The sequence below is a fragment of the Nerophis ophidion genome, linkage group LG08, assembly GCF_033978795.1.
Source record: "Nerophis ophidion isolate RoL-2023_Sa linkage group LG08, RoL_Noph_v1.0, whole genome shotgun sequence".
NCBI lineage: Eukaryota > Metazoa > Chordata > Actinopteri > Syngnathiformes > Syngnathidae > Nerophis > Nerophis ophidion.
The window spans coordinates 32639467-32659752 of record NC_084618.1 but is presented as its reverse complement, the minus strand read 5'-3'; the positions used below and the strand labels follow the sequence as shown (position 1 = coordinate 32659752).

General features: G+C 43.0%; 1 protein-coding gene across 3 annotated transcripts in view; it reads right to left on the bottom strand.

The window, feature by feature from the left end:
* The window catches only part of vars2 (valyl-tRNA synthetase 2, mitochondrial), an 83013-nt gene that overhangs the window by 22102 nt on the left and 40625 nt on the right, over positions 1-20286 (bottom strand). For all 3 annotated transcript variants that reach the window (XM_061908301.1, XM_061908299.1, XM_061908300.1), the window contains exons 15-21: positions 14262-14343; positions 14116-14192; positions 13847-13934; positions 12038-12131; positions 9756-9826; positions 9552-9677; positions 9368-9472 (exon numbers count right to left, since the gene is read on the bottom strand). In XM_061908301.1, coding sequence (XP_061764285.1) covers positions 9368-9472; positions 9552-9677; positions 9756-9826; positions 12038-12131; positions 13847-13934; positions 14116-14192; positions 14262-14343 — 643 coding nt within the window. The remainder of the gene's footprint in view (positions 1-9367; positions 9473-9551; positions 9678-9755; positions 9827-12037; positions 12132-13846; positions 13935-14115; positions 14193-14261; positions 14344-20286) is intronic.

The window sequence follows — 20286 nt, the reverse complement described above, 5'->3', positions numbered from 1 at the left end:
GGAACATGATGACATTACCGGGCAGGGTGCTTAAAGGATGTGCAGACCAGCTAGCTGGGGTTCTCACAGACATCTTCAACACCTCGCTGACCCAGAATGTGGTACCATCATGTTTTAGACTTAGACTTCCTTTTTATTGTCATTCAAATTTTAACTTTACAGTACAGATAAGAACATTTCGTTGCATTAGCTCATGGTAGTGCAGGATAAAAAAAAGCAATAAGGTGCGGATATAAATAAATACAATACTGATTATATGCAGATAAATATATTGCACTTTTTCACATGCATCCAGGTTTATGGATGTATGTTATATTGTCTTTGTATTCCAGCAAGTTAATCCATTTTTCGGGGGAATTGAGGGGGTAATTATGATGCGTTCAATAGTCTTGCGGCCTGAGGGAAGAAGCTGTTACAGAACATCCAGGTTCTACTTCGGAGGCTGCGGAACCTCTTTCTAGAGTCCAGCAGTGAAAACAGTCCTTGGTGGGGGTGGGAGGAGTCTCTGCAGATTTTCTGAGCCCTGGTCAGGCAGCGGCTTTTTGCGGTCTCCTGGATAGGAGGAAGAGGAGTCCTAATGATCTTTTCCGCCGGCCTCACCACTCTCTGCAGAGACTTACAGTCTGAGGTTACAGTCTGAGGCACTGCTGGCTCCAGTCCAGACATAGATGCTGTTGGTGAGTAGGCTTTTTATAGTGCCTCTGTAGAATGTGGTGAGAATGAAGGAAGGGAGCTGTGCTCTTTTCATCCGACGCAAAAAGAACATGCGCTGCTGAGCTTTTTTTCCCCAGGAGCTCCGGTGTGTAGGGACCAGGTTATATTGTCAGTTATATGCAGCCCCAGGAACTTGGTGCTGCTTACCACCTCCACCGCTGTGCTGTTGATGAAAAGTGGAGCGTGGCTGGACTGGTGCTTCCTAAGGTTGACGATGATCTTTTTGGTCTTGTCGACATTGACCAGGTAGTTGGTTCTGCACCAGTCAACCAGATGTTTTACCTCCTCTCTGTAGTCCATGTCATTTTTGTCACAGATGAGGCCCACTAGTGTTGTCGTCCGCATACATCACAATGTGGTTAGTAGTGGACCTGGCGCAGAAGTCATGGGTCATCAATGTGAACAGCAGCGGACTCAGGACACAGCCCTGGGGGGAGTCGGTGCTCAGGGAGATGGCACTGGAGGTGTTGTCGCCCACTCTCACAGACTGGGGTCTGTCTATGAGGAAGTCAAACAGCCAGTTGAATAGTGGGGTACAGAATCCAAGGGGGGCCAGCTTGCTCACCAAGTGCTGCGGGATGATGGTGTTGAACGCCAAGCTAAAGTCCAGAAACAACATCTGCACGTGTGTCCTTTCCTTCCAGATGTTCTCAGCTCAGGTGGAGTGCAGAGGAAATGGCGTCCTTTGTGGAGCGGTTAGGGCGAAAAGCAAACTGGTATGGGTCGAAAGTGGGAGGGAAGCCTGAAGACAATGTGTTTTTTTACCAGCCTCTCGAAGCACTTCATTATGATGTGGGTGAGTGAATCATTGAGGGAGGAGATTGGGGTTTTTAAGGTACTAGTAGGATTGTGGCCATCTTAAAAGCATTAAAAACAGCTAGAGCTAACCTTAACCGTGCCATTTGGGACTTCTTCGAGAACCTGTTTATTTCAAAAATCTTCGAAACAATTGTTGCACATCGGCTACATGAACATTTAGCGTCTAACAATCTCTGTGAACCCTTTCAATCCAGTTTCAGGGCAAATCACTCAACGGAGACAGTCCTCGCAAAAATGACTAATGATATATTGCTAACGATGGATTCTGATGCGTCATTCATGTTGCTGCTTCTTGATCTTAGCGCTGTTTTCGATACCATCGATCATAATATTTTATTAGAGCGTATCAAAACACATATTGGTATGTCAGACTTAGCCTTGTCTTGGTTTAACTCCGATCTTACTAACAGGATGTAGTTCGTCTTCCATTGTAATGTGACCTCGGGCTATGTTAAGGTAACGTGTGGAGTTCCCCAGGGTTCAGTTCTTGGTCCTGCACTCTTCAGCATCTACATGCTGCCACTAAGTGACATCATATGCTAATACGCTGTGAGCTTTCACTATTATGCTGATGACACCCAACTCTACATGCCTCCAAAGCTGACCAACACGCCCAATGGTAGTCAGCTGGAGGCGTGTCTTAATGAAGTTAAACAATGGATGTCCGCTAACTTTTTTGCAACTCAACGCTGAGAAAACGGAAATGCTGATTATTGGTCCTGCTAGACACCAGGTTCGGTGGCCACGGATGAAGCGCTGGCTGTCCAAAGTCGGGACCCGGAGTGGACCGCTCGTCTGTGCATCGGTTGGGGACGTTTCTGCACTGCTGACCTGTCTCCGCTCGGGATGGTCTCCTGCTGGCCCCACTATGGACTGGACTCTCACTATTATGTTAGATCCACTATGGAATGGACTCTCACAATATTATGCCAGATCCACTCGACGTCCATTGCACCGGTCGCCCAAGGGTAGTCCCCACATCTGCATCCCCTCCAAGGTTTCTCATTGTCCAATTGAGTTTTTCCTTGCCCTGATGTGGGATCTGAGCTGAGGATGTCGTTGTGGCTTGTGCAGCCCTTTGAGACACTCGTGATTGAGGGCTATATAAGTAAACATTTATTGATTGATTTAATGGTGAAAAGTACAAATCAAGGAGTTAGATTTCCCTCGCCTGGACGCGGGTCACCGGGGTTCCCCTCTGGAGCCAGGCCCAGAGGTGGGGCATTATGGAGAGCGCCTGGTGGCCGGGCCTGGCCGGGCTCAGCCCGAAGATGCAACGTGGGTCCCTCCTCCAATGGGCTCACCACTCATGGGAAGGGTCATAGAGGTTGGGTGCAGTGTGAGCTGGGCAGCAGCCGAAGGCAGGGCACTTGGCGGTCCGATTCTTGGCTTCATAAGCTAGCTCTTGGGACGTGGAAAGTCACCTCGCTGTAAGGGAAGGAGCCTGAGCTGGTGCACGAGCTGGAGAAGTTCCGGCTAGATATAGTCGGACTCAATTTGACTCACAGCAAGAGCTGGAGCCAGTTCTCTCGAGAGGGGCTGGACTCTCTTCCACTCTGACGTTGCAGGCAATGAGAGGCGATGGGCTGGGGTGACAATTCTTGTTGTCCCCCGGCTCAAAGCCTGCACGTTGGACTTCAACCCATTAGACGACAGGGTAGTTTCCCTCCGCCTTCGGGTGGGGGGAACAGGTCCTGACTGTGTTTGTGCTTACGCACCAAACAGCAGTACCCACTCTTTTTGGATTCCCTTGCGGGAGTACTGGAGAGTGCTCCCTTGGGTGATTCCCTTGTTCTGCTGGGGGACTTTAACGCTCATCTTGGCAACGACAGTGAAACCTGGAGAGGCGTGATTTGGAAGAATGGCCGCCCGATATGGGGTGTCCATATGCTGGCTTCAAGTGCACATATGGACACCCTTATCTTTGAACATTGTGTTTGTTATGGACAATCACGACGAGTTGAGTTTATACCAAAAAGTTCCATTTTGGTTTCATCTGACCACATGGCATTCTCCTAATCCTCTGCTGTATCATCCATGTATCTATTTTGGTATAAACTCAACTCGTCGTGTTTGGAGGAAGAAGAATACTGAGTTTCATCCCAAGAACACCATACTTACTGTGAAGCATGGCTGTGGAAACATCATGCTTTGGGGCTGTTTTTCTGCTAAGGGGACAGGACGATTGATCCGTGTAAGGAAAGAATGAATGGGGCCATGTATCGTGAGATTTTGAGCCAAAACCTCCTTCCATTAGAGGGAGCTTTGAATGGTTGACCAAATACTTATTTTCCACCATAATTTACACATAGATTCTTTAAAATTCCTAAAATGTGAATTCCTGGATTTTTTTTTCACATTCTGTCTCTCATAGTTGAAGTGTACCTATGATGAAAATTACAGACCGCTGTCATCATTTTAAGTGGGAGAACTTGCGGAGGCTGACTAAATACTTTTTTGCCCCAATGTATATAGATACATATATATATATACATATATATGTATATATACACATATACATACATATATATGTATGTATACATATATATGTATGTATATATGTATATACATATACAAACATTAATTAATACGTACAGACCTAACTGCTAGGCATCTCTGCCTGTCGCACCTCCTCCAGTGCACTTCGAGGTCAGCTGCAGGGTCGTCAGCTGGTGCCACCGTTCACTGAAGTTTCGCCCCCAAGCCAGGACACCTCGCGGTGGGGGGGCAGTGGCTAAGCGGGGACGTCTCCCCGCGCCACTCTCTGCAACTGACCTCAATGGGGTGTTGAGCCCCAAGTGTTGCCCCTCCTTCTTAGCCACATCCAGATACTTGCCTTCTCTGCCTCCTTTGCCAACTCCTTGATGGCCCTACTCAGGCTGGAACCGGTCAGCCCCGCCGCACGCAGGAGCCGGGTCGCAGAACCTCCTACGAAGCCCCTGCATCCAATCTCCACAGTCCACAGTCCTCTGCTAGGTCGCTGTATTTTGACCGTTTGAACTCATGTGCTACTGGTATTCCCTCCTCTCATGGCACGGTTAGTTCAATGATGGGTACTTTCTTAGCAGCTGAGGACCACATCACAACGTCTGGTCTTAGTGTTGTCTGTATTACCTCAGTTGGGAAGACTAGCTGCTTGTCCAGGTCAACGTACATCTCCCAGCTTTTATCAGGGGTAAGCAGGAGTGATGATCTTCCCTTCTCTGTCTTCTGTCCTACCTCTCCTGGTTTGATAAAAGTGATGTTGGGCCAGTGGGGATCTGTGGCGTTGTTTGCCCTGACTCTGCATCTCTCTAACAGCTCTGCCAGCTTCCTCAGCACCTGATTGTGTCGCCACCGGAAGCGCCCCTGCGTCAGCGCAACGTTGCAACGTGAAAGGATGTGCTTGAGTCCTGCATTGTCTTTGCTGCACAGGGAGCACTTGCTCTTGCTTCCGAATCACTGGGCGAGGTTTCGAGGGCATGGCAGGGTGTCATACGCCGCCCTCACAAGGAAGCTTAGCCAAGATTGAGGAGTTTGCCAGATGTCAGCCCAGGTTATGACTCTTTGGATGGTATCCTCCCAGTGAGTCCATGCCCCCTGTTTTCCCTGGGTTACGGCCTTGATCCGATACTGGTCTTGTGCCACTTGTGTGACCTCTTCCACCACCATGGCCTTCCTCTGCTGTCCCGTGGCTTTGGACCAGAACTGGAATGGTTTCCCCCATCCCAGTCCTGCCAGCTGCCTCGGACTCTTCCCACAATATCCTTGTATTTCAACCTTGAGACAGCTTGGTCCACTTCCACCTGGGCCCTCCACTTTCGTCCAGTGCGGACAGTCACCGCTGCACTCTTCACAGCTTTGTCTTTTCATTCCCTCAACTCCAGTACAAGGCGAGTCTTCTCCTGCCTGTAACCCAGATTGATGGACTTTAGAGGAAGTTGCAGAATGTTCTTGCCGAAAAGACCAGTGTCCGAGACACAGCGGGGGAGGCCCAGCCACTTCCTGATATAACCGTTGGCGATGCTGTCCATCTTGCTGGCCTGAGAAGATGGAATTTCGGCTACTTTCTGCGGCCACATCACGCGGTAGAAAAGTGTGAAGTGGTAACACCAAACCTTCAGCTTCCCAGGAAGTTGGCTGCCGTCGATCCTTACGAGCCCCTCTTTTAGTTGTTTTTGGACCACCCTCCCCAACTGCCTGTCCGAGAGCTCTGCTGTATACTACCTCCCGAGGCTTCGGATAGTCTGCTCTGCCAGGAGTGGAATCTTCTAACCTCCTGCTGTGAAGACTGTCCTTTCATCTCTCCACACCCTTCCTGATTGACAGGCTCTTGGACTTAGCGGGCTTTATCCTCATCCTCGCCCAGACGGTCAGTTTGCTGTGCAATGGGTGGTCTGCAGGATGCTTGTCACATCATCCATGAAACCTCTCAGAGTGAAGAGTCTTCCTACTGACGGTGTTTTCAGGCCTAGGCCATTTGCCTTGCTCCAATGAGTAACACTTCAAATGCAGCCACAAAGAGGATTGGCGATATGGAGCAGCCCATGGCAATTCCCACTTCCAACCGCTGCCATCCTGTCATGTAGTCATCTACTGAAAAGCACATGAGCAAATTGTTGAAATACGTGGCTATGATGTTACTGACACACACAGGAACGTGGAAGAAATTCAGGGCAAACTCAACCAGCTTGTGTGGTACTGAGCCATAGGCATTTGCCAGGTCGAGCCATACCACGTGGAGGTTACTCCTCTCTCTTTTGGCACGCTGTATCTGATCCCAGATCACGGATGCCTGCTCTATGCACCCCGGAAAGCCTGAAAGTACTGCTTTTTGACAGCTTGTATCGATGTAGCAGTTATTGCTGAGGAAGCTGGATATCCTTCTTGCCAGGACAGAGAAAAATACTTTTCCCTCCACGTTAAGTAAAACAATTGTCCTGAACTGGCTGATGTTGGTGGAATTTTGCTTCTTGGGGATGAATATTCCAACTGCCTCTTGCCACTCTGCTGGAATGGATTGCTTCTTCCACACAACACTCATGAGCTTCCACAAGATTGTGGTCACTTGCGGACAGTTTTTATACACCTTGTACGGAAGCCCGTTTGGTCCTAGTGCAGAGGCTGATCTGGGGAAGCGAACCATCCAGACTGTTATTGACGCAAAGTTCAAAAGCCAGCATCTCTGATGGTATGGGGGTGCATTAGTGCCTAAGGCATGGGTAACTTACACATCTGTGAAGGCACCATTAATGCTGAAAGGTAGATAGAGCTTTTGGAACAACATGTGCTGCCATTTAAGCATCGTCTTTTTCATGTACGCCCCTGCTTATTTCAGCAAGACAATGCCAAGCCTCATTCAGCATGTGTTACAACAGCGTGGCTTCGTGAAAAAAGAGTTCAGGTACTTTCCTGGCCCGCCTGCAGTCCAGACCTGTCTCCCATCGAAAATGTGTGGCGCATTATGAAGCGTAAAATACGACAGCGGAGACCCCGGACTGTTGAACGACTGAAGCTCTACATAAAAAGGGAATGGGAAAGAATTCCACTTTCAAAGCTTCAACAATTAGTTTCCTCAGTTCCCAAAAGTTTGAGTGTTCTTAAAAGAAAAGGTGATGTGGCACAGTGGTGAACATGCCCTTTCACAACTACATTAGCACATGTTGCAGCCATGAAATTTTAAGTTAATTATTATTTGAAAAAATAAAATAAAGTTTTAACATCAAATATCTTGTCTTTGTAGTGCATTTAACTGAATATGGCTTGAAAAGGATTTGCAAATCATTCTATTCCGTTTATATTTACATCTAACACAATTTCCCAACTCATATGGAAACGGGGTTTGTAGATACAGTGCCGTCTGAAGGATCGAAGGTCACGGTCATTGAATGTTGGTTTTCAGCCATGCCGCCTACGTGGAGTGATTTCTCCAGATTCTCTGAACCTTTGGATGATATTATTAACCGTAGATGTTGAAATCTCCAGATTTCTTGCAATTGCACTTTGAGAAACGTTGTTCTTAAACTGTTTGACTATTTGCTAACGCAGTTGTGGACAAAGGGGTGTACCTCGCCCCATCCTTTCTTGTGAAAGACTGAGCATTTTATGGGAAGCTGTTTTTATACCCAATCATGGCACCCACCTGTTCCCAATTAGCCTGCACACCTGTGGGATGTTCCAAATAAGTGTTTGATGAGCATTCCTTAACTTTATCAGTATTTATTGCCACCTTTTCAACTTCTTTGTCACGTGTTGCTGGCATCAAATTCTAAAGTTAATGATTATTTGCAAAAAAAAACGTTTAACAGTTTGAACATCAAATTTGTTGTCTTTGTAGCATATTCAACTGAATATGGGTTGAAAATGATTCGCAAATCATTGTATTCCTTTTATATTCGCATCCAACACAATTTCCCAACTCATATGTAAACAGGGTTTATTTATATATATATATATATATATATATATATATATATATATATATATATATATATATATATATATATACACACACATACATACAATATAACAATATAACATTTTGTTATATTGTTATAGACGCAAAGTTCAAAAGCCAGCATCTGTGATAGTATTGGGGTGTATTATTGCCGAAGGCATGGGTAACTTACATATCTGTGAAGGCACCATTAATGCTGAAAGGTACATACAGGTTACAGAGCAACATATGTTGCCATCCAAGCAACGTTATCATGGACGCCCCTGCTTATTTCAGCAAAACAATGTCAAGCCACATTCTGCACGTGTTACTGCAGCGTGCGTGGCTTCGGAGTAAAAAAGTGCGGGTACTCGACTGGTCTGCCTGTTGTCCAGACCCGTCTCCCATTGAAAATGCGTGGTGCATTATGAAGCGTAAAATAAGACAATGTACACCCTGGACTGTCGAACAACTTAATCCGTACATAAATCAAGAATGGGAAATAATTGCACCTGAGAAGCTGAAAAAAAATTGGTGTCCTCAGTTTCCAAACGTTTACTGAGTGTTGTTAAAAGGAAAAGCCATGTGACACAATGGTAAACATGCCCCTGTGCCAACTTTTTTGTAATGTGTTGCTGCCATTAAATTATAATGACTATTTGCAAAAAATTAAAAAAATTCTCAGTTTGAAGATTAATTATCTTGTCTTTGCAGTCTATTTATTGAATATAAGTTGAAAAGGATTTGTAAATCATTGTATTCTGTTTTTATTTACAATTTACACTACGTGCCAACTTCACTGGTTTTGGGTTTTATATATTCAATTTTGTCAATATTGTCCCTGAGGTTCTTTGACAGCGCTTTGGTCCTTCCCATAGTGGGGAAAACATTTGAATGGAAGAAAGGATTTGGGTGACAAATGTCTTTTATCCACATGATGAGGTGATATTATGAGTACTTACCTGAAGGGACATGTCTAACCTGTGTGATTCATGGGCACATAACGACTATTGGGTAAGCTATTTGGAAACTGTCGTAAGCTAAGTAATAAGTTATTTAACATTAAATGTAGCTTTACTACACTGATGCAGCAGATTGACTTCACCAACTGTGCAACTGTAACCCACCTGTGGGGGTCAGAATGCTTGCATCGGGGGATACAAATGACTTAATTTCCTTCATTCAAAGTTTTTTTCAAAAATATATTGTCTTTCTCAGTCACAATATACCTACAATAAAAATTCTGGATTGTTTATTTTTTTATCTATTTACTTAATCCACAAGGGATGCAACACACCACACCCATTGTATTTACACTATTACCCTGTCGAACAAATGCTTGTGTACAAAATAGATCTTACCAAATATCTTAATGACTGTAATAGTGTGAAAGAAGAGACTGTTCCATGTACTACACACCTCCAATGAGACTCCATGTATGACATCCAGGGGGTCAATGACATTTCCCAAAGATTTTGTCATTTTCCTGCCATGTTTATCCCTCACCAAAGAGTGAAGCAGAACCTTCGATTCAAGAAGCAGAAATAATTTGATATATTTTTTTTAAAAGTATGTATATAACAGTTAAACTTGTATACTGTACCTGTTTAAAAGGCAACTGGCCAGTCAGTTCTGTGCCAAGCATCACCATCCTCGCCACCCAGAAGAATATGAGATCACTGCCAGTCTCCAGGAGGGTGTGGGGGTAGAAGCGTTGAAAGTCACTGGTCTGTGGAAAGGATGTTGTCTAATACATCAGTAAGGCTGTCATTTGGTGGAGTGTGTGTTGCTAGATTAAGTGCAGTACCTGCTGAGGCCAGCCCAGCATTGCAAAAGGAAACAGCCCAGAGGAGAACCATGTATCCAGAACATCAGGGTCTGACCAGCACAGCGTGCACATATGCAATACAGAAAAAACTAATTAATAGATTATCAAAAAACCTAGCAATGGAAATATTTTTAAGCTAACAATCCTGATATGCAACCAAATTATTCATATAATAGCAGTTATGTCTCTCTTTTTATATATATATATATTTTTTTTTTACATTTTTACATGTACCTTACATGATAGTCAACATATTTGTTATTTGTAGTGATAATTGGGGATGGGACCTGGTTTGCAACCTTTATTAATGCCATCACACTCTACACAGTAATAATAAATTACATATAAAATGCAGTAATGAAAAGATTATATACAAACCCCGTTTCCATATGAGTTGGGAAATTGTGGTAGATGTAAATATAAACAGAATACAATGATTTGAAAACCATTTTCAACACATATTCACTTGAATGCACTATAAAGACAAGATATTAGATGTTCAAACTCATAAACTTTTTTTTTTTTTTTAAATAATAACTAATTCAGAATTTCCTGGCTGCAACACGTGCCAAAGTAGTTGGGAAAGGACATGTTCACCACTGTGTTACATCACCTTTTCTTTTAACAACACTCAATAAACGTTTGGTAACTGAGGAAACTAATTGTTAAAGCTTTGAAAGTGGAATTCTTTCCCATTCTTGTTTTATGTAGAGTTTCAGTTGTGCAACAGTCCAGGGTCTCCGCTGTCGTATTTTACGCTTCATAATGCGCCACACATTTTCCATGGGAGACAGGTCTGGACTGCAGACGGGCCAGGAAAGTACCCGCAGTCTTTTTTTTACGAAGCCACGCTGTTGTAACACTTGTCTTGCTGAAATAAGCAGGGGCGTCCCTGATAACGTTGCTTGGATGACAACATATGTTGCTCCAAAACCTGTATGGACCTTTCAGCATTGATGGTGCCTTCACAGATGTGTAAGTTACCCATGACTTGGGCACTAATACAAGATACTGGCTTTTGAACTTTGCGCCTATAACAATCCGAATGGTTATTTTCCTCTTTGTTCTGGAGGACACCACATCCTCTGTTTCCAAATATAATTTGAAATGTGGACTCGTCAGACCACAAAACACCTTTCCACTTTGCATCAGTTCATTTTAGGTGAGCTCGGGCCCAACCAAGCCGGCGGCATTTCAGGATATTGTTGATAAATGGGTTTGGCTTAGCATAGTAGAGTTTTAACTTGCACTTACGGATGTAGCGACCAATTGTAGTTACTGACAGTGGTTTTATGAAGTGTTCCTGAGCCCATATGGTGATATCCTTTACACACTGATGTCGGTTTTTGATGCAGTACCGCCTGAGGGATCAAAAGTCCGTAATATAATCGCTTACGTGCAGTGATTTCTCCAGATTCTCTGAACTTTTTGCTGATTTTACGGACCGTAGATGGTAAAATCCCTAAATTCCTTGCAATAGCTCGTTGAGAAATGTTGTTCTAAAACTGTTCGACAATTTGCTTACAAAGTAGTGACCCTCACCCCATCCTCGTTTGTGAATTACTTAGCATTTCATGGAATCTACTTTTATACCCAATCATGGCACCCATCTGTTCCCAATTAGCCTGCACACCTCTAGGATGTTCCATATAAGTGTTTGATGAGCATTCCTCAACTTTATCAATATTTATTGCCACCTTTCCCAACTTCTTTGTCACGGGTTGCTGGCATCAAATTCTAAAGTTAATGATTATTTGCAAAAAAAAAATGTTTATCAGTTTGAACATCAAATATGTTGTCTTTGTAGCATATTCGACTGAATATGGGTTGAAAATGATTTGCAAATCATTGTCTTCCGTTTATATTTACATCTAACACATTTTCCCAACTCATATGGAAACGGGGTTTGTACAAGACTTAAATGTAACTCATGTACACATATCTTGTAGTTTCATAACACCCTTTTCAAAAACCCTTTCTAAATACCCTTTTGTAGGTTGGTGTTTCAATTTGTAAAACATGCAATTGTCATATAAACAAAGTCAGATCAAATTTAAAATGTTTTGGGTGAATTTTTCTTTTACCAATTTCCATCATCCCACCAAAGTGATTATTTTCTCCAATGTATCTTGAATGTCCCTTTACTGTAGGTACTTTTAAACTTGGTTAATAACGCAACAGAAGTGAACCTAAAATATTAGTTATCTTGGTGTTATTCAAATGTCAATTCACTTGGAAATAGTATTAAAGAGGTTAGTCACCCTGAGTAAGACTGATGTCCTCTGGCTTCACTCCATATTTGATAGTAGCTCGCTGTCGGGCTTCGTCCTCATTCCTTCCGCAGACCCACTCTTCCTACAAAAACCGAACAAAAATATTGCAATTGACACCATTGACTGGAACAATCATTATTTTCTGAACTAATTATTTTTGATTTTAAATAATAACAACCCTATTAAACACTTCTATCTATCTGTTTCCTGTCTTGATGTGTTCGTGACCAGGTTGTTACTGTGGTGTACTAGTAATACATGAAACCAATAGACAGCTGTCTGAAAATTAGAGCTGTCCCAATACAATCATACAACCCTTTTACTTATTATACAATACCAATATAGGCGCCTTGAGTAGTATCCAATACCGATAGTCCTCCAGTATGATATCAACACGAACTATACATACTTTTATTTTATTGTGTGGAAAGTTAGAAAAAGGGTTTTTATCAAGTCAAATTAGGGCCAATTAAGTGTTGCCAATCAACCTATCCCCAGGTGCATGTCTTTGGAAGTGGGAGGAAGCCGGAGTACCCGGAGGGAACCCACGCATTCACGGGGAGAACATGCAAACTCCACACAGAAAGATCCCGAGCCTGGATTTGAACCCAGGACTGCAGGACCTTCGTATTGTGAGGCAGACGCACTAATCCCTCTGCCACCGTGAAGCCTGTTTACATGTAACTTAGAAAATAGGTTTTACTATGTAAAGCGCTTTGAGTCACTAGAAAAAAGCGCTATATAAATATAATTCACTTCACTCTGACAAACATCACACATGGGATGTTTTAGTAAATAAGAATTGTTTTTGCTTGGAAAAGGGAAGTGGAAGGGCATTCAGCACTGTACTGCCTGCAGTTAGCGAACTCGCCAACAGATGGCGCCATAGCACAAAAAACAACACACCCATTCAGTGTGTTTGCTTGTTTTTATTTAAAAACTATTTGCATTAATATTGTCAAACAAACAAAAAAGTCCAAAAATTAACCTCACCCTTTTGTAAGCCAACGGGTTCAAAGCACATGAAAAAACTAGGGGCATATAGTCTGGAATTTTAACGTTAAGTTGAAATGGAGTGTTAGGTGTCTTTGGCTACATGCATGATGAATGATGCTGACAAATTTTTTTCTGGATACTTTCTAATGATCTATTTTTGTCTTCGAGACTTGTTGTAAGTAATTAATATGTATTTACAATGACACATATGTTTTTCAGACTGCAATATTATTCATTTAGAGCTTATCACTTATCATGTAAATCTAGCCTGTGTGCAATTGTGTGCTTAGGTGATGAATAACTGCCTAGAGCCTAGCATGTTTACCTTTTGTAAACAACTTCACTAAACTATTAGAATAAAAACAACCTTGTTTGTTAATTGGAGGACATTTGGATGATAAATCGCTGCCAAGCAGCGCACAAGTAAAAATGCTGCAGGACGGCTTGTATTGAAGCGCTTAAATCAGAGATTTAAAGAAAAATAAACCTGAAACACTCTGCCCACCACCTAATTTGTTATATCAATACCAAATCGGGAGTCGGAACATGACAAAAAAAAAAAAAAAAGAAGAATTTCCCATTCATCCATCCATTTTCTACCGCTTGTCCCTTGAGGGCTAGCGGGGGTTTGCTGGATCCTATTTCAGCTGCATTCGGGTAGTAGGTGTGGTACACTCTGGACAAGTCGCCACCTCATTGCAGGGCCAAAACAGATAGACAGACAACTTGGACTAAAAATGTTCTTGAAAAATAAGGTTTGTTTAATATTCAATGTCTCGTGTACTCATCTATGGGTCAAACCTCCTGTTCATCTTTAACACCAGAAAGCTTCACTCTGTAAGAAGGGATTCGATGCCCCCACCAAAGCTGTCTTGAAATGCACCAGTCACTGCAAAACAAACAGAGCTGCAGTGTTCACATCCCAAACAATGAAACAAGGATGTGTTCATCACCAGAATGGTGTCATTTCACACGACGAGCATACCACAATAGATGACCTGGTAAGATTAATGAAAACGTTCAAATTATGTGAACCATGTAGGTCTAAGGTCAGGACAATTCTACAGTACCTGATGTTGGACAGCCAGTTATTCCATGTTTTGTTGTAAAAGTGTGGAATGATTTCCAGTTGTCCATCCTCCACAGCCTGGCAATAAATGTCACTGTTTCAGAGGTTACTCAGGACCAGCAACAGCAAACCATAGATACAAGTTACCTGTATAGCTTTTTTGGCCATTTCCTGACAGCGGACAAACCACTGCTTCTTAAGAAGAGGCTCAATGACATCCCCTGAGCGGCTGAGACATTGTGGAGGAGAATCATTTGAATAACACAAATAATAAGTCTTGCAAGCAGTAACCCAATTAGTGCATATAATTCATACGTCACAAAACAAATAGTCAGTCAATAAATTATATAGTATAATAATAATACAGACTAAGAGACACAGAAAGTACAATAATAAATTATGTGGGTTTTTCCAATATGAACTATAAAACATTAAATATCAAGTGTATGTGAGTGTCTACTTGTTTTCTTTCCAGACAACCTCTTTGACCTGATTTGCAATCGTAACCTATGTGCACATGGATACATTTAATCGGACTAAAAACCTAACAGCAATTAAAATGCTACGTATAAAAATGTAATTCGGAATATTCTGACCCGATCACACACGTTTGTATCAAAATTGTATTCCGATCAAGACGGGTGGTTCATGCCGAAAGTCATTCGGATTGTAGCACATGAAAGTGCATCTTCCCTAATTTCGGGTTATAATTATCCTTACTGCGCATGTCTTTGATGTCAGCTGTACTTTGGTGGTGGAACGGTGACTAACTTTAATGGTCTCGGAACGAAGCGGTTGTTTTGCTGCTGTCTCCCCCCATTCAAAATGTACATATGTAACGTTGCTGCTTCAAGACTAGCAAAAACGAAACGCAGCTGATAGGTGATAAGATTTCCCAGGTGGTACCGCTACTGTCAAAGACAACAGATGATTAGACAATCATCTGTTGTCTTTAACAGTAGAACAGCAGGAGAAGGAGGGCTTTGAGAGTTTGGAGAGGAATGACATGAAAAGTCGAATATTGAAATCATTGATGGTATATAAAACCTTTTTCAACTCTGAACGCTGGACTCCTGTGGACGTGTGTGATCAGTGGAACCCGCTTGAAAGCGATTTCCACATGGACAATCCGCTTTCATAATAAAAAAAAAAAAAAGAATTGTGATATTAATCGAAAACGGATATGAAAAAATTATTGTGATCTTTTTCTTGCCACATCGCTCAGCCCACGCTGACGTAACTATGACAAAATATGTCAGTAAAGTCCTAAATTCTAAATATGTTTTGCAGAAGGCACGATTGTTTTACAAATTTCTCCACCATGACTCCATGATTTGATTTCAAATTTTTATGGGGATCCTAATTACACAAAAACAGGTATCAATAGGTAAGAAAATTGGTTTTGCATTATAGGCCCCATTTAAGTTACTCGTTAAGTTGAGGTACTACTGTATAATAACTTTTGAGGCAAACTCAGATTTCACATTCCATAAAAGAGATGATGGAAGAAGTTTCCACCACCACCACCACCACTTCCAGACATTCACTGAATGGAGAGAAAATTAAGAGAAAGTATGTGGCTCATGTATTCCTCTAATTCCCGCCCCCCCCATGCTATTTGCACTACATTTGTAGACCCATCCATCCATTTTCTTCCGCTTATCCGAAGTCAGGTCACGGGGACATCAGCCTAAGCAGAGAAGCCCAGACTTCCCTTTCAACAGCCTCTTTGCCCAGCTCCTCCCTGGGGACCCCAAGGCATTCCCAGGCCAGCCGGGACACATAACCTCCCCAACGTGTCCCGGGTCTTTCCCGTGGCGTCCTACCGGTTGGAAGTGCCCTAAAAACCTCCCGAGGGAGGGATCCAGGTGGCATTCTGACCAGATGCCCAAACAACCTCATCTGGCTCCTCTTGATGTGGAGGAGCAGCGGCTTTACTTTGAGCTCCTCTCGGATGACAGAGCTTCTCACCCTATCTCTAAGGGAGAGCCCTGCCACCTGACGGAGGAAACTCATTTCGGCCGCTTGTACCCGTGATATTGTCCTTTCGTAACCCAAAGCTCATAACCATAGTTGAGGATGGGAACGTAAATTGACCGGTACATTGAGAGCTTTGCGTTCCGGCTCAGCTCCTTCTTTACCACAACGGATTAATAAAGAATCCGCGTTACTGAAGACGCTGCACCGTACCGCCTGTCAATCTCACTATCCACTCTTCCCACAGTCGCAAACAAGTCTCTGAGGTACTTGAACTCCTCCACTTGGGGCAAGATTCGTTCCCAAAACCCGGAGGTGGCACTCCACCCTTTTCTGGGTGACAACCACGGACTTGGACTTGAAGGTGTTGATTCTCATCCCAGTCGCTTCACACTCGGCTGCGAACAATCCGGTGAGAGCTGAAGATCCTGGCCAGATGAAGCCATTAGGACCACATAATCTGCAAAAAGCAGAGACCTGGCTTCTCTTTCACCAGTAGATTCTCTGTTACTCTTCGTGAGAAAGACACGATGGCGCCAGCATGATTCGGTTGCAGTCTTTCTGCTCTACTCAGATTAACACTAACTATAGTTTTAACTGAGGCTTTATGCCAATTTATCTCTGTTCTAATTGTATATGACCGCCAGACCCTATTCGATCTGAGCAAAACACAACAGTGTTTTTTAAATATCAATATTGGGGACCAAACGTCAAAATCCCCGCCACCATTGCGCTTTCTGTTGTCATACAAAGAAAGCGGCTTTAGAGACGAAGTAAACAGGGGATTTCTTGTGAAAGTCAAGGCTTACCATAGAGTTGGATTACGGTGGATTCAGCCACGACTGTACCCCAACATTAGTCACTTGCCGCTGGAGACACTGCTCCGAAAACGTCAGAGTAGACGCCATAGTGTGAATTTTGGATGCCTGCGGGCTTTACGTCACAGCTCCCTGCGGGATGACAAGGATCTGACGCTCCGTCTCGGCCTACCGAATGCTAGATTGCTAGCGAACAAAACGTTTCTACTAAATGACTTTTTTACAAAACGTAAAACTAGATTATATGTTGCTCACAGAGACGTGGCTTCAAGCTGGTGAGATTACTGCTTTTTCAGAACTTCAACCTCCTGACCACTGGTCAAGGTGGAGGACGGGCAACAGTGCACAAATCCAGCTTCATCTGCCGGCAGGTACGGCCAGATTATTTTTTCAGTTTTGAGCTTCAAACATTTATCATAAAACCCGATAATACGATTTTGTGCGCACTGGAGTACCACCCACCGAAATATGATAAAGACTTTATACAAGACTTCACAGACTTTGTAACCAGCCTAGCATTACGCTACAATCAATTTTTAAGAGCTGCCTATTTTGATATCCATGTTTTCTGCAAATTGCAACACTTGGTCAAATACTTTTCAGCCTATTAGACTCTTTTCGTTTGACGCAGTCGGTGTCGGGCTCGACACATGAAAAAAGGATACACACTGGACCTTCTGCTTTCTTTTGGCTGCAATGTGTCTGAAGTTGATACTGTTGAAACCCGTTTCTCAGATCATTTTGCTATATTTGTTTTTGTAACGTGCTTACAGAGCTAGGCTACTTTGTGTGTCTTGGCACACTGGGTACGCACAATCAACCCACAAACTGTATCATCGTTTTCCGAATCTATCACCTCATCTGAGATCCTTTCTCATTGTGATTTGCTTAACACTTTGAACTTGCTTATTAATCCATTGAACTCCAACAATGTGGTGCCTTCGTCAACTCTCGTGAACAAATTTTGACATTTTTTCACAGAAAAAATATCAGTGATTCCTGCTGCTGGAGTCTCAGTGGAAACATTTCTTACTGCCTTTGAGTGTTTTGAGCCAGTCTCCCTAAATTAACACAAATAGTTGAACAGATAAACCCTCTGCATGTCCACTGGATGTTGGCTTTTAAAAAATGTTTTTAACTCTATTGGACCTTTTATCGTCCATGTAGTCAATTCCTCCCTGAGGTGTGGATGTTTCCCAACCTCCTTGAAACATGCTTTGGTCCAGCAACTGGTCAAAAAGGATAACCTTGACCCCAATATTTTCTGGAATTTTAGACCAATCTCAAAGTTGCCATTTTTAACCAAGGTCCTAGAGAAGGTTGTTTGTGATTAACGTCTTCCTTTTCTGAAATCAAATGATATTGGGGAAAAATTCCAGTCTTGTTTTAAATTACAACATATCACAGAAACTGCCCTTTTTAAGAGTTTTGAATGAGCTGCTTCTAGCTGTGGACTAAGGTCAATCTGCAGTTCTTGTGCTTTTAGGTTTGACTGGTGCTTTTGATACGGTGGACCACATCATTCTTTTAACTGGCCTTGAGTCTTGTGTGGATATTAGGGGAACAGCTCTAAAATGGTTCCAGTCCTTGTGGATCATTAAAGTTTGTCTAAGTCCTTGTGGATCATTAAATTTTGTCGAAGTCTAAGTCATTTTTGACCAGCAGGAGTTTCCTGTACACCTAGGCCAATACTCTGCCTTTAGTCTGGTGTACCCCAAGGTTCCTCTTTTCATTATATATGCTTCCCCTGGGTGCTGTTTTCAAAAAGCACAATGTCTCTTTTCACTGTTTCGCAAATTATATCCAGATATATCTGCCTGTACAGTAACCAATACTCAGGTTGCCATGACTACTCTGCAGAAATATTTGCATGATGTACAGGAATGGTTGAGGGCCAATTTTTTCTACTTTAAAAAAATAAATAATAGAAATCGTCGTATTTGGTCAAACAAACCCCCTGCAAGGACATGATAGTGCAATTGGGCCTCTGTCCTCATATTTAAACGAATCAGCAAGGAGCCTTGGAGTCATTTTTGACAGCTTGCTTAAGCTGGACAAACAAATTAGCTCTATCATTAAATCTCGCTTATATCAGCTAGGACTCCTGGCAAAAATAAAACAGTATCTTTCACAGGCTGACTTTGAAAGAACTATCCATGCATTTATGACGTCACGCTTGGAATATTGACAATTTTTTGTACGTAGGCCTGGACCAGGGCTCTCTCCAGGGGCTGCAGTGCTTGCAGGACTCTGCTGGTCGTCTTTTAACTAAAACCAAATGACTTGAGCCCTGCAATGAGGTGGCGACTTGTCCAGGGTGTACTCCGCCTTCCGCCCAATTGTAGCTGAGATAGGCACCACCTAAGCGGTAGAAAATGGATGGATGGATGGATGACTTGAGCACATTACCCCTGTACTGGCTTCCCTTAATGTCCCCCAGTTACTTTTAGTTCATTTTAAAATTGTACTTATTGTTTTTGAATGCTTACACCAAGAAGGCCCAACCTATCGTATTGAGCTACTGCAGCCTTACTGTCCCATCAGGAATCTGAGGTCTTCAGACCAGCTACTCCTGGCTGTCTCAAAAACTAGGCAAAAAAACGAGAGGTGATAGAGCCTTTTCGTCGGCAGGGCCCAGACTATGGAACAACCTTCCACTATCTATTAGGTCCTCCAAGCCAATTTAAATCTATGCTAAAACCATATTTGCACTACCTGGCATTCAAATAAAGTTAGACAGGATGTCTTGGTTCTTTTTATTTCTTGTTTGATCCCTTTTATTATTTATTAATTACATTTTAGTATTTTAGGTGATATATTTTACACTTCTTTTAACGAATATTTTACCACTATTTCATTCATTCTTCCATGTTACGATGTAAATGTGACTATGGGCCCTTTTCTTATGTCTGTACAGCACTTTGGCCAACTTTTTTTCTTTTTTTTAAATGTGCTATATAAATAAATAAACTGTTCTGAACTGAACTGACTGCACCTAGAAGTTCTCACTGAAAATGGGTTCGACTTACTGCCGGCAATGCGGACCAAGCTCTCACACTGTTCATACAGGGAGCAGACCGGCACAATCAGTCTGATACCCCATACTCTCTAAACACTCCCCTTCGGCTGCCGAAGACCTCTATGGCCTCTCCTAAGAGTGGTGAGCCCATTGTAGGGGGGACCCACGGTGCGTCTTCGGGCTGTGCCTGGCCCATGGGGACTAGGCGCTCGCCATCATGCCCCACCTCCGGGCCAGGCTCCAGAGGGGGGAATCTAAGTCCTTGTTTGTTCTTTTCCATAAAGGTTGAGATGCTCTTTATCTGATCCTTAAACTAGGACCTGTTTGTCTTGGGAGACCCTACCAGAGGGCATACAAG